Source organism: Melanostigma gelatinosum (genome assembly GCF_949748355.1).
Source record: "Melanostigma gelatinosum genome assembly, chromosome: 4".
In the NCBI taxonomy this organism is placed as follows: domain Eukaryota; kingdom Metazoa; phylum Chordata; class Actinopteri; order Perciformes; family Zoarcidae; genus Melanostigma; species Melanostigma gelatinosum.
The window spans coordinates 21,981,222-21,996,561 of record NC_136637.1 but is presented as its reverse complement, the minus strand read 5'-3'; the positions used below and the strand labels follow the sequence as shown (position 1 = coordinate 21,996,561).

The 15,340-nt window shown below is 40.3% G+C and overlaps 1 protein-coding gene across 1 annotated transcript; it reads left to right on the top strand.

Annotated features, from left to right (window-relative positions):
• Positions 1–2,138: 2,138 nt before the first annotated feature.
• On the top strand, positions 2,139–14,275 carry vtg2 (vitellogenin 2; the record flags this gene model as incomplete). The annotated part of the gene is made up of 35 exons (XM_079267242.1): positions 2,139–2,192; positions 5,297–5,317; positions 5,417–5,593; positions 5,706–5,957; positions 6,046–6,207; positions 6,300–6,448; positions 6,555–6,705; positions 6,792–6,949; positions 7,023–7,188; positions 7,280–7,405; positions 7,500–7,721; positions 7,812–8,029; positions 8,119–8,216; positions 8,300–8,424; positions 8,658–8,759; positions 8,872–8,991; positions 9,094–9,280; positions 9,361–9,454; positions 9,572–9,757; positions 9,843–9,990; positions 10,078–10,276; positions 10,845–11,016; positions 11,212–11,392; positions 11,485–11,529; positions 11,609–11,677; positions 11,772–11,978; positions 12,069–12,211; positions 12,465–12,603; positions 12,713–12,842; positions 12,934–13,117; positions 13,218–13,312; positions 13,410–13,504; positions 13,602–13,767; positions 13,912–14,073; positions 14,166–14,275. 35 exons carry the CDS (start codon positions 2,139–2,141, stop codon positions 14,273–14,275), a joined length of 5,013 nt encoding a protein of 1,670 aa, XP_079123368.1.
• Positions 14,276–15,340: the final 1,065 nt, after the last annotated feature.

The following is a 15,340-nucleotide window of genomic DNA, read 5'->3' as shown; positions in this document are numbered from 1 at the left end:
TTTTGACTTTCTATTTCATCATTTTGACTTTCAATCTCATCATTTTGACTTTCAATCTCATCATTTTGACTTTCAATCTCATAATTTTGACTTTCAATCTCATAATTTTGACTTTCAATCTCATCATTTTGACTTTCAATCTCAGAATTATGACTTTCTATCATAGTTATGACTTTCTATCAAATAACTTCGACTTTCTATCTCATAATTTCGACTATGGGGATATTTTTATGATTATTCGTTTTTTTTTACTTTTTTTTTTTAAATGACGTGGCGGGCCGAATTCGTCCCGCGGGCCGGGAGTTTGAGACCCCTGCTCTAACCTGTTCTGTTATAACTGACAAAATCATGTCATCATAATGTGAGCTATTAGGTCTAGAGAATGATTCCTCCCTGTGCTTGTGTGTGAAGACTGTTGTAGGAGTTGACTGTATGAGTTATTGTATGAGACTGAAACATGGAGAGCACAGCTACTGTCACATTTCTAAGATGTTTCACATTGTTTAATAGTAGTCAAATGATTGTTGTTTAGCGCTACATGTTTTTAGTCGTATGTTTATCTTCATGCATTTACATTTAGATAAGTCATATTTATTGTATGTGTAAACACTTAACGCTGATTCTGATTATAGAATTAACAATATACTAATTGGGGTAGTTTGCTGTTCCTGTAAAACTGAGAACAGGGCCAATGGTTTACCCAGGTTACATATTGGTCACATAGGCCGGTCATGACCTTGCTTAGATAAGAGCAGTAGCTCATATTTGCTTCTGTATGATCCAATGACATCTGCACACGTCTAGATTAGCAAAGAAAGACAATCTTTGGTATTTTCTAATTCTGTATGTCAAGCACAAATTAAACACTTCCCTAAAAGCAGACACCTTCAGAATTAGTTGTTGCATTGTTATCACATTCCTGTATTTGACTTGTATTGCTGTATCTCAATTATTCAGATTCTTCCGTCTGCAGTACTCTGCTCACATGATTTCAATCATCACAGCTTTGGCTTACAATAGCTGTTACAAAACACAACACTCTTCTGTCCAAAAATGATTGTCATCAGTGAAGTTTCCATGGTCGGAGAGAGGACTAAATCCATCCTCAGTTTGAGTAGATTTCATTTTCTTTGATAAACTCATACGTCACAAAGACTATCAACAGTGGATGTTATAGCTCCAGCCTTTCCCATAACAGATAAATAAATACAATTAAATGAATGTTCATTATCTTCTTTAACTCTCCTGTTATGTTCGTTTCTGAGGTACAGCAGTGATGTTCCCGGGTCAATGTGACCCGGTGCATGATTTATCATCCTAAAGTTGTCAGAAACCAAAAAATCCTAATAAATATAGTTTGTACCTCAACACCATCACCAACAATTGAATCAGTATTTAGTGGAATGGAGTTATTCACACCTCCATAGATCATAGTTCAATTAGGATAACTCACTCGTTTTCATGAACAACACATGTTCAAACTATTTTATAGGTATATTGGAAAAACCTAGATATAAATCGCATTAGTCTACCATAATATGTATTTCTTTCTAAATCTTTTCTACATTTTGAAACTTTCTTTTTTTCATGGGGTGATGTAGATAAATAGAGATGAGACACCTCTGCTGTTCAGGGTCATATTGACCCGCTCACTCAAAATCAAGCCAAAAGAGCCATAAGGATTTGTATTGAAAGTTATGTTTATTTATAGTGTTGAGAAACAGACATTTAAAAAATTAACAAGCGATGAGCACAATGAACGAGGTAGGTGTGTGTGTGTGTGTGTGTGTGTGTGTGTGTGTGTGTGTGTGTGTGTGTGTGTGTGTGTGTGTGTGTGTGTGTGTGTGTGTGTGTGTGTGTGTGTGTGTGTGTGTGTGTTTGTATGCGTTTGTCTGTGTATCTGTGTCTACACAGCACACGAGTGACATGTCGTCACGGTGTGCTTTGTGCAAATACATTTTGGCACTGTCTTTATAATATTTTCGGCAGACAGTCTTGGCTGACGTGTACTGGGTGAGGATGACCACTGTATTTCACAATTTTTTGAAACGAATGTCTCGCCTGGAAGAACAGGTATATCAGCTTCCTCATCTGACGGTTCATAATCAGTACCATTATAAATCTGAATTGACCTCAAGATGGTCTTCATCTTCAGACACATCCTCCTCTACTTCACTGTCGTGATCAAGGATGTGCTCCAGAGCCTCCGGGGCTGTCATCCTTTTGTTACTGTTGCTCATGTTGTCAGTGATAAAAGGTTCCCGTCAAAGTCAAAATAGTATCTGTATTTTTCGCACAGGTGGGGTAGTGAGAAAGAGTGTGTGTGTGTGCATGTGAGATTGGGATAAAATATAGTGTGTGTGTGCGTATGTGTGTGTGTGAAATGGGGTGAAACATGGTGGGAGGGAGTAAGAAATACTTTGTCTCACATTTTCAAAGAAAGGAATGGTCTAAACTTGACTCTTCTGACCCCTTATAGCCTCCACTTCCACTGCCGGGTCAAATTGACCCGAACATCATCTCTGTAATATAAACCTGCAGGGGGGGGGGGATTGCACATACATAATATGAACCATTTTTATTCATTTATTTACGTTGATTACACTAATTAAGGCAAGCAGAAGAAGTTTCATACAGAAAAAGTACTTTCAAATATTTGTTCTAGATTTTCAAACTTTGAAACCGGTCAGTTTGACCCGCAACATAACAGGAGGGTAAACAAAGTAAAGTCAACAACCAAAATAGGAAACGCTGAGGCTTAAAGAGGCTGTTAGTCTCTTTTTTTTAACAAAACAAACAGGCTCATATTTTCTTAATAATATTAGTTAGTCTAAGATACTGAAATTGTACTTGATAACACTCACTTCTTGAGTTCCTTTGCAGAATATCTACGACATCAAAACGTACCTCTATCTTGCTGAGGTTTCCAATCAGCTGCCGTCTTTCTTGCTCATATTTCTGACATTGTACAATAACGTGTTCTATTGTTTCCTTTTGCCCACAATAGTCGCATTTGCCTGTTTCATGTTTTCCTACTTTTAGAAGCGTATACTGTTAAGGCCACTGTGTCCAAATCTAAGTCTTGATATCACTTTTTCATCTCTCCTGTTCCTTCCTGCACATCTTATTTCTCCCACTTTACTTTGAAGTCGGTAAAACCATCGTCCTTTTCTGTCTTCTTCCCATTGCTTCTGACACTTTTCCTTCAACCTCTGTTTAATAATACCTTTTGTTTCTGATTTACTGAAGCTGACTGTAACATTCGTGCAGCAAATTGGTTTGGCCTCTTTTGCAGCTTTATCTGCCATTTCATTCCCTTTGACCCCAATATGTACCGCAAGTATTATGATTCAACACTTTCTATACACCATATTCACGTGAATGCAGAGGGGGAAAAAACCCTGGTTAGATTAGTCTTTCGCCCCTATACCCAGGTCGGACGACCGATTTGCATGTCAGGACTGCTATGAGCTTCCACCAGAGTTCCCTCTGGCTTCGCCCTGCCCAGGCATAGTTCATCATCTTTGGGGTCCTATCGCACAAACTCACCCCAAACTTAGCATTATAAAGAGACATTAAGAAGATCTAATGGGCTTTGGGTTTCGTCAGTGTCCATTTTAGAAAGATAGTACCACATAACAGTGTCTGTCATATTTAGTGCAGTGTTTCCTTTACTTTTAGACCCCAGCTATGTGTGACACAATACCGACTGTCACTTGTTTTTACACGATTAGATTACACATGGCATTTTGCTTTCTAAAAAAAATCTTCTAACTAGGCGTGTAAAAACAGGAGTTACAAATACAAAAACATACTTTTTGCCTCAATAAGCGAGTCCTGTTGGATTATTATGTTTGGATTGTAGCATTTTAAACATAATGTAAACAGGTAAACTGTTAACGGCTTTGTTGCAGAGATGAAATGGATTTAAAAAGCAACAACAATCAGTTCATCCCTCTAACCATTGCATATGTCAGCCATTGCATGTAACTACACCAAGAGTATCGTTTGAAAATGTGTTCACTTCATTCGTCAACACAGGAATGAAAAGTACTAAAAATAAATATAAAAAGTCACCACCATCACACATTCATTTTCTCAAACAGTACCTTTACATTTGTAATTGACTTGAGTTGATTGACTTGATTTGATTTTGATACAATTATATTTTCCATTAGATTATTTTGAAACACTGTGTGAGTGAGAGTTAAGTAAACAGATGTTGGATTGTTGTTTGGAGAGTCAACAATTCCTTGATCCAACTGACAGCTGTGCAGGTCATAACACAGTGACATTTTAATGAAAGATTGGAATGGTAACATGTTTATGCAACAGAAGCCATTCTATGATAGCATTTTATAATATTGTATTTCACTGTTGTTTTTATCATAATAATGTGATTTTTAGTCATTAGATGCTTTAAAACTGTAATTGCTTGATTTTGGCCATTTATTGAATAGTATGTTACACATAAGTATATACTGTACATAAATTCCATTTTTAGATATGTATTATTTGTTAAATAGTTGTTGGTGAATGTAGACAAATGTGTTACACTGTCATAAAGGTTAAAATAGCATTTCATTTCATTTTTTGAAAATGGGTTATTCCACGAGACAAAAAAATCTATGTATTTTGGACATTGAGCTGTTTGTGTCAGGCAGTCCGGTTAAGACAACTTGTGTGACATTTTTCATTCGTGTTTTACTGTTTGTCTAATCTGCATGGTCAGGGCAAGGTAACATCAATGACAATGAAGGCGGATACTGAGTTAATGATACATTCTGAGCAGCAAAAACTGTGTATATAAGGACACCTCTTCTTGTAGTTCTTCACATTCATCAGCCATGTGGGTGCTTTTGGTAGCTCTTGCTGTGGGCCTTGCCGGTGAGTATGTCTTTATGCATTTAAAAAATAATTCAATTTAACCTGAAATTGAATTAAAGTTCTGAAAATGTTGCTTTTTGGAGAATGAGATAATAGCAGAAGAACATTTGTACATGGTAGCAATTATCTACTGTTATTGTGTTTTATTAGGACATAAATAACTTACTTTTTTAGGAAACTACTTCTGCACTTGCTGACAGTGTAATGCTGTTGATATATAACCAATGATAGAGCAAAGAAATTGACATTGGGTTCTCCAGTGTTACCAACCGTCTTTCTAAACTCTGTTTTTAGAAGTGCTATATATATAAAGTTATTATTATTCGTATTTCCAGTTAAATACCTTTTTTCTTCATATCTTGTCCTTTCTTTGTTAACATCAAAATAACTTTTTATTTCTATTTTGTAGCGTGTCACCCGGCGAACCTTGGTAAGTTGTCATTCTGTTATGTTAAAAATATAATTCTGGTGTATAGATATAAAACGTTTCTCAGTTCAAAGTGGTATTGAAATGGAAATGCATTCATAGTTGGTTTTCTTGTCTATTAATGCAGCTCCAGAGTTTGCCTCTGGAAAGACCTATGCCTACGAATATGAGGCCTTTGTTATGGGCGGCCTGCCTGAAGACGGTCTGGCACGGGCTGGAGTGAAAGTCCGTAGCAAAGTTATGATCTGTGCAGAGGCTGCTGGCACCTTCATGCTGAAGGTAAAGACAATTTTAATGTTTTCATTCATTTATGATTAATATTAAGTGAACTGGAATAATGAGTGGCTATATCAAGTGGTCAATGCACTCAAAGTATCATTCTTCCTTATAGCTTGTGAACCCAGAAATCTTTGAGTACAGTGGCATCTGGCCCAAAGATGATTTCCTCCCAGCTACCAAGCTGACTTCAGCCCTGCAGGCTCAGCTCTCGACACCCATCAAGTTTGAGTATACTAACGGTGTTGTTGGAAAAGTGTTCGCTCCGGCTGGCATCTCTACAACTGTGCTGAATGTCATCAGAGGAGTCCTCAACATCTTCCAGCTGAACATCAAGAAGACTCAAAATGTCTATGAGCTGCAAGAGGTACAAATAACTCATCTTCATCGAGTTCCACTCCCAAAATGCCACAATACTTAAACTAACAAAGTGTGTTTGGATTTATGTCAACTAGCCTGGAACACAGGGTGTGTGCAAGACACACTATGTCATCAGTGAGGACACAGAGGCTGAGCGCATCATGTTCACCAAGTCTAAGGACCTGAACGAGTGCCAGGAGAGAATCGTGAAGAACATCGGTTTGGCTTACGCAGAGAGATGCACTGAATGTGAGGCTGTAAGTGCAAAGTCCCCTCTCGCTTCATAATATCGAATACAGTATACTCCTTGACACTGCTGGTGTGATAATATTGGGTCTTCTCAACGCAGAGAGGAAAGGCCCTGAAGGGAGCTTCTGCTTTCCACTACACGATCAAGCAAACAGACACCGGTGCTATGCTCTTGGAGGCAAATGGTACAGAGATCATCCAGTTTTCACCTATCAACATCATGAATGGTGCTGCCCAGATGGAGTCTAAGTATGTGGTTTAAATTAAAAAGAAGAGTGCAATACTTGTGTCATCAGCACTATTCTCAACACAAAGTGTCACAGTGCAGATTGATAGTGCTAATGTTTATTTGCAGGCAAGTCCTGACCTTCCTGGAGATTGAGAAGACCACATTCAATCCTCTCCCAGCTGAATATCTTCACCGTGGATACCTGCAGTACCAGTTTGGCGCAGAGCTTCTCCAGACACCCATCCAGCTTCTGAGGATCACCAATGTCGAGGCTCAGGTACTTCATAAAATGATCCCTCAGATTTTGTTGAATTCATCTTGCAGCAACAAACTTTAAAATGAGAAATATTTTTGTCCTGACAGATTGTTGAGATTCTGAACCACCTGGTCACCTTCAACGTGCCCAAGGTCCACGAAGATGCCCCTCTGAAGTTCATTGAGCTCATCCAGCTGCTGCGTGTGGCAAGCTCTCAGAGTATCGAGGCCCTCTGGACTCAGTTCAAAAATAGAGCTGATCACAGGTAACTGCGACTTTCAAGAGCATTGAAAAATATGTGCCATGGATAATACAATTATCTAATATTATTTTCCCAGGAACTGGATCTTGAATGTTGTCCCTGCCATTGCTACTCCTGCTGCTCTGAGGTTCATAAAGGAGAAGTTCCTTGCTGACGAGCTGACTATACTGGAAGCTGCTCAAGCGCTGCTGAAATCTGTACACTTGGTGACAGCTGACATCGAGGCCATCAGTCTTCTAAAGGCAAGTCAGCATTGCATTTTTCTTTCTTTGTAAGGATGTAAAAACTGGGATGCATAATCATCAATTCCCAAATCGTTTTACCCCTTTTCAGGACCTGACTATTAACCAAAAGATCAAAGACAACCCAGTTCTGCGTGAGATTGTCATGCTAGGATACGGCACCATGGTTGCTAAATACTGTGCAGAGAACCCAACCTGCCCCGCTGAGCTTGTGGCGGTATGTATCGTTTTTTAAGTGTGTTTGATATCAATTCAATTCAGGTATAACATCCGAGACATGTGACATGAATGTTTTTCTGTCCCTTCCACAGCCCATGCATGAGCGTGTTGTCCAGGTTGTTAGCCAGCAGGATTTTGAGGGGCTCATTCTCGCTCTCAAAGTTCTAGGAAATGCTGGACATTCTGCCAGCCTGAAGCCAATCATGAAGTTACTGCCTGGCTTTGGAAGTGCTACTGCTGCTGCTCTGCCACTCAGAGTTCACATTGAGGCTGTTCTGGCCCTGAGGAACATTGCTAAGAGGGAGCCCAAGCTGGTGAGACTCGCCTTTTCGATTCCTTGCATTGCTAAAAATAAATGGATGGATTTAAGGCGGTTTTATGTACATCCAATCTTTGTGAATTAGATCCAGGCTATGGCTGTTCAGCTGTTCATGGAGAAGGATCTCCATTCAGAACTCCGTATGGTTGCTGCTATTGTGTTGTTTGAGACCAAGCTGCCCATGGGTCTGGTGATGACTCTTGCTGATGCCCTCTTGACTGAGAAAAATCTGCAGGTCTCTAGCTTCGTCTACTCTTACATGAAGGCTATGACCAAGAGCACCTCTCCTGACTTTGCCTCTGTGTAAGAAATATTTTATTTTATTTTTGCAATTTAAACTTGTACCAATAATGCACCAATAATCACATCATCTTTTAATGTACTACTTTCAGTGCTGCTGCCTGTAACGTTGCTATGAAGATCCTCAGTCCCAAATTCGACAGACTCAGCCATCGCTTCAGCAGAGCTTTCTATCTTGATAGCTACTACGGTAAGGGCATAATAGGATCATTTATCATCAGAGATTTTGGATTCAAATATGTGTTGTGACGGTTCTTGTATTTTGCCCTGCAGACCCCTGGATGGTTGGTGCTGCTGCCAGCGCCTTCTATATTAACGATGCTGCATCTGTTATGCCAAGAGCCATTGTGGCCAAAGCTCGCACCTACATAGCAGGAGCTTATGCTGATGTTTTTGAGGTAATCATGTTTTTCATAGTTACCTAATACACTGAAAGGCTATTGTATATCTGGCATGTGCCCTCCACTCTGATACACCTTTGCACAACGCACTATGTCAAATTATATTTGCAAAAAGGACATTGAGCTGGCCATTGTCACAAGCTTCATTAATATGGCTTCATATCAACCTTTCACATGGTAATAATTTTAAAAGTACTTACCCATCAAATGCTGTTTTCCCATTTTTTCAGGTTGGAGTGAGAACTGAGGGGATGCAGGAGGCCTTTTTGAAAATCCAAGAGGGTCCTGAGAATGCCGACAGGATGACCAAGATGAGACAAGTTATGAAGGCTGTAAGTTTAAGGCATCACTCTTTTTTTAATCTTTAAGAATGATGTGATCAAAGCACATTTTCATTTATAGAAGTTTAATGCAGTGTTCCAATTACTTGTCTTCTTCGCACAGCTTTCTGAGTGGAGGGCTCATCCTTCCAGCCAGCCCCTGGCCTCTGTGTATGTGAAATTCTTCGGACAGGAAATTGCGTTTGCAAACATTGACAAAGCCATTGTTAACCAGCTTATTCAGGTACACCATCGCCATTTTCTACGGTACTGTAAGTGACTGCTAAGTAATACAAGTATTATGAACTAAATATATGATGTCTTACAAGAGATGTTGTGCTTACAGCTTGCCAGTGGAGAAGCAATTCGCACTTATGGCAAGGAAGCTTTGGATGCTCTGCTGGCTGGTTTCGTATCGCATTACGCTAAACCATTGCTGTTTACTGAGGTTCGTCGCATCTTTCCCACCGCCACTGGTCTGCCCATGGAGCTCAGTTTCTATACTGCTGCTGTGGCTGCTGCATCTGTTGAATGTAAGTTGCAATTGTGTAGCTTAACTGATGCTGATTTGACAAAATGACTTATACCAATGCTAAAAATGTTTTTTTCACAGTCCGAACCACTGTTACACCATCTCTGCCTGCCGACTATCAAGTTTCCCAGCTTCTGAAGTCTGACATAAACATGAGGGCTGAGATTAGCCCCAGGTAATACAGGTGTAGCTTCATTGACAACTCATAAGGTTCTTCTCATCGGTTTCACTATCAAAAAGAAATGTATTCGGGGAGATCACCCTTAAAATGTATATGTTCTGTCCTTTGCAGTGTTAGCATGCATACGTACGCAGTTATGGGAGTGAATACTGCTTTCATCCAGGCTGTTCTGATGTCAAGAGCCAGAGTTCACACAAGTGTTCCTGCAAAGATAGAAGCAAGAATTGACATGATTAAGGGCAACTTCAAGTTTCAGGTCCTGCCTGTTCCTGGCATCAATGAACTTGCATCTGCACGGTATGTACTTGTCACCAAGTAACATATATCACCCAGTTAGTTTGAAATTCTGTTGTCCTTAAATTATTTTTACTTTCTCCAACAGTGCTGACACTGTTGTTATTGCAAGAAATGTGGAAGACCTCGCAGCTGCCAAAATCACACCAATGATTCCAGCTGCAGCTGAAGCACAGTTGTCAAGGAAGACCTCCTCTAAGATTTCAAGTATGGCATCCTCTCTGGCTAGTGACATGGTGAGTTTGATTCACTGACCACATTTTCCAACACGAGCATTTACCCTTTTCTAAATGAATATTGTGACCTCTGTTGTTGTTTTACAGTCAGCATCATCTGAAATCCTTCCCGCTCCCAGAGAAGAGAGACTCCCCAAGGCGTTCAAGAAGAAAAGGTGTGCTGAAAGCAAAACCTTTGGATTCAAGGCATGCACTGAGTTTAAATCTCGCAACGCCTCCTTCATGAAAAAGTGGCCATTCTACACCATGATTGGAGAACATGCTTTCTTGGTTGAGGTTTCTCCAGGCAAGTTAATCGATGATGTTTCGGCTTCCTTCTACCTTAGATGCCTTGTAGTAAATAGACATTTCCCACACACTGGCTTTCAAATTATTTGGCTTTGTTTTACTCACAGTTGTGGTGACTTCTTTGGCTTGTCAGACTGGCTCGTGCGGTTAATCGAAAATAAATCAAGGTTGTTCCAAAACACATTCAAGAAAGGAAATAGGCCTTTACGACAATCAAAGCCAAACTAAATTAAATAGACCAAACTCAAATAAACTGATAAGCACACTTAAATTGTCGAGAGATTTACGTAAAACGGTTACCATTAAATTGATTTAGGACTGTCTTTCGTCGACGTCTTCAACTTCAAATTGCTCACACCCGACTCTAATTAATTAGCTGGGGCACCATGGGAATTGTATAATTCTTTCTTCTGTGGCGTAAAGAGCATACCCTTTAAGTGGCAATATTGTTTGGGCTAGTTACACAACACAAAAACTGTCTCTAACAGAGGGCATTACATTACGTATAAGTAACTTTGTAATAAGTTGCTAAAAAGTAACATATCTATTGATCTATTTGTTTGCAGCTGCCGGACCAGAGGTCGAGAGGATTGAAATTGAGATTCAGGTTGGAGAAAAAGCAGCAGAGAAGATCATCAAAGTCATTACCATGAGTGAGGATGACGAACCTCTCGAGGACAAGAACGTCCTGATGAAGCTCAAGAAAATCCTGGAACCCGGTCTGAAGAACAGAACAGCACCTTCCTCTAGCTCCAGCAGCTCTTCTTCTCGCAGCTCTCGCTCTGGCGTCTCTTCCTCTGCATTATCCAAGTCCTCCTCCAGCTCCTCCTCCTCTCGCCATAACAGCAAGAAGGTCGCTTCAACCAGCAGTTCTTCAAGCAGCCGTTCATCTCGCTCGTCCAGCAGCAGTTCTTCCGGCAAAAGGTCCTCCAGCTCCAGCTCCAGCTCCAGCGCCAGCTCCAGCTCCAGCTCCAAAACCAGGTCCAGCTCCAGCTCCAGCTCCAGCTCCAAAACCAGCTCCAGATCCAGCTCCAGCTCCAGCTCCAGCTCCAGCTCCAGATCCAGCTCCAGCTCCAGCTCCAGCTCCAGCTCCAGCTCCAGCTCCAGGTCCAAGGTGAGTCAGCTTTACCTCTGAACATATAAAATAAAACCCAGTAGAATCAGAAATGTACGTGAAAGAATGAATATACTTTTTTTCTATTGCAGCAACAACTGTATGCAATGAACTTTACCAAGAACCACATCCACCAGGTAATCATCAGATTGATGAGACAGCCATTTTTTTACAACATGTATAAGCAGGCTAAATGTATGGGTTCTTTGTTTGCAGCATGCCCGCTCCACAGAACGTCCCAGCAGCAGGAGCAGTGCCCAGAGCTTCGAGGTCATGTACAATAAGGTAAGTCATCAGACAAAGACATTTACAGACTGTTGTATTTGTTGGGAAAAAATCGAAACTTTCGTGATTGTCAATCTCTGATTTTCACTTAAAGGCCAAGTACCTCGCTAATGCTGTCACTCCTGCTGTGACCATTCTCATACGTGCTGTGAGAGTCGACCAGAAGGTTCAGGGATACCAGATTGCAGCTTACATTGACAAACCTAATGCCAGGCTGCAGATCATTTTTGCCAACCTGGAAGAGAATGACCACTGGAGAATCTGTGCCGATGGTGTGATACTGAGCAACCACAAAGTTATGGTAAAAAACATTTGATTTGGTGATGTAACAATAGTTGTTAGAAATCTGTCTGATGCTTGAGATTTTAACTCTGATTGAAATTTCTCTTAGGCTAATCTTGCCTGGGGCCTTGAGTGCAAACAATACCAGACTAATGTCACAGCTGAGACTGGTGTTGTGGGTAAAGAACCTGCACTCCGCCTGAAGATTACCTGGGACAAACTTCCAAAGAGCATGAAGTGTTATGCCAAAGAGTAATGAAACAAACTTATGCCGATTTCAAACATTTTTATTTGATGTTGAATGTTGTGTTATAAAAACATGGAAAACAAAGTAATGAATTTCTAAATACTCTCAGCAACTACCATAATCAGGCATCTTGGATGTAGACATTTGTGTCTATATTACTTTCTTTTGGAATGATTTCTTCTTAATCTTCCAACACACCTATCTACCAGACATGTATTTAAAAAAATGAAAATAACCTTAATCTTTATGGTTTCCTAGGATCTCTGACTACATTTCCCGCATGACAAAGGAATTTGGAATGACCCAGGCAAAGGCCAAGAATGTTCCTAATCAGATCAAACTGTCTGTGGCTGCTGCTTCTGAGACAACCCTGAATGTTGTTCTGAAGACACCAAAGGTGCGGTTTTATCGCCCATTATTTACACTCAGAAAATGTCTGCATCATACTTTGTCATACAGTTTGCATATACACTCTTCATAACAATTTTGATATTTCAATATTACAGAGGACAATGTACAAACTTGGCGTGGGTATCCCTTTTTATCTGCCAATCGGAGAAACTGCCGCTGAGCTGGAACCATTCCAGAACAACTTGGCCGACCAGATCTCCTACTTGCTCACCAAAGCGAATGCAGGTGAAAACATTTAAAGGAACAGGTTTTACTTAATAGTCAGGCGGATCCGTCAATAGTTAACTTACTGATTCATCTTTTTCTCCCACTTCAGCTGAGTGTGCCTTGGTCAAAAACACACTGATCACATTCAACAACAGGAGAAACAAGATTGCGATGCCCCACTCTTGCTTCCAGATTTTGGCTCAGGATTGCACCCCAGAACTTAAATTCCTCGTTCTGCTGAAGAGGGATCAAACACAGGAACTGAACCAGATCTATGTCAAGATCGAAAACCTGTAAGAACAACAAGTATTCATCAGTAAATTGTAGGAACTGTACCCGGAAAATTATCTAGAAATGTACTTCAATACATGTGTTTCAATTGTTTTCCAACAGTGAAGTGGAGCTGTATCCCAAGGATAGTGTTAGCACGGTCAAGGTTAACGGTCGCGAAATCCCCAACCGCAACCTGCCATATCACCATCCCACAGGTTTTATATTCTATTCATTCAAATTGAACTGTCATGCTCAAATTTTTCAATTTGTTAAAGGTAAAAAAAAACATTTATATATTTTCATCCATTTCAGGCCGAATTCAGATTAGACAGAGCGGTGAGGGCATCGCTGTCCACGCTCCCAGTTATGGTCTCCAGGAGGTCTACCTTGATCTGAACAAACTGAGGGTAATACAAGAAATCGGACAACTATCTTTTAGATTTAGATGTATTAATCGCCGTCCTATAAATGGAGCAAACACTGAACTGTTTGAGGTTTTTCCAGGTTAAAGTTGTGGACTGGATGAAAGGAAAGACCTGTGGACTCTGTGGAAAGGCTGACGGTGAAATCAGACAGGAGTTCCAGACACCCAACAAACGCCTGACCATGAACGCAGTCAGCTTCGCTCATTCCTGGGTTCTGGCTGGAAAGAGCTGCCGTGATGCCTCTGGTAATACAATACCTGCTTCATCCTTCACTATAAGAATATCAGTTTCTGTCCAAAATGGGATAAATCATATCAAGAAACTCTTAAAAAGACTGCTGTTGTAAGTAACTAATTACACTGCCGATCTTCCTTTGTCACCCTTTTCAGAGTGCTTCATGAAGCTTGAATCTGTGAAGCTGGAGAAGCAGGTGAACCTCCATGGCCAAGAGTCCAAATGCTACTCTGTTGAGCCTGTGCTGCGCTGCCTGCCCGGCTGCATCCCAGTGAGGAGCACAGCTGTCACTGTTGGCTACCACTGCCTGCCCGTTGGTGAGTCTGCAAAAAATCTCACAAAACTGAACTATACAATATCTTATTATCTTAAGCAGTGCCTAATTGCTTTACTCCCTCCATTTTTTCAGGTGCTAGCCTGAACCGCTCTGACCAAAGAAGCATCTTTGAGAAGAGCATTGACCTGAGGGATGAAGCCGAAGCCCACCTGGCCTGTCGCTGTCCCGCTCAATGCGCATAATCTCACTGCCTTCAGTCAAATTATGTTGTACCTTTTGTTTCAGACAAAGTATTTCTGATTACCTTGTTGAACTGTAAACATACTAAATGTTAATAAAGCAAACTGAAAAATCATAAGAGGTCGTCCAACTTTCATACTCATGTTGAAATGAAACATAGATCAAACAAATAGATAAAAAACAACCAAAACCAACAGGCAACAGTCATTCAAGCTTGTCAATGTCACACTCAATTTGTCACCTTTTAGCAAAACAAAATGTTTGCAGTACACTGTTCCTCTTCTTTCACAATCTCTCCATTGACAAACATTTGTTCTTATAATTTTTGGTGGTAAAAAGTTGCTAAACTGTAAGAATATTGACAAATATTGCTTCATAAGATTATAAACTTTAAAAAGAAGAACTGGGCCCTTTCTTTGCCCTGTTTACTTTTAGGTCTAGGTCGTCTACCTCGGGAACAGTGCTGTTCATGTTACAGTAAATTATTACTGTCTGAAATATCTTAACTCATTGAAAAAATAATAACATAGGACAAGAAAATAATGTATCTAATAGTGTAAGGGCACCATCTATCTTTCTTTTTATATATCATTTTCACCGTTGAAAATCTTCCCGTGTATACAAATGTCTAAAAAAAACCTGCTACATCCCTTTGTATTTATTTACATTTTGTTAAATGTGTTCACACAGATCGCCATGTGTGGAGTTTTGAGAATATTTCCATGGTCTCGAGCTGTTTGAGTAGCGCCTCATAAGGCAATGTTCTAACCACATTCCTTATGTTTTTATGAAAGCGCTCGCACACGTAATCTGCATGCGCACCTCTACACACACACGCACCCATGGATCTCCTTAATGCTTGCAGATTTTGACATTGATTTGCCTTCATACATATCAATTCATACAGCCTAGGAGAGCAGTTTGGTGTCTTGCCTAAGGACACATTGCACATGGACTAGCGCAGCCGGGGATGGATCCTTTGATTGAAGGACGACCCGCTCTACTACTGAGCCACAGAAACCACTTGACTCTGCAACACACGTCGTCACATTCTGTTCATAATGTTA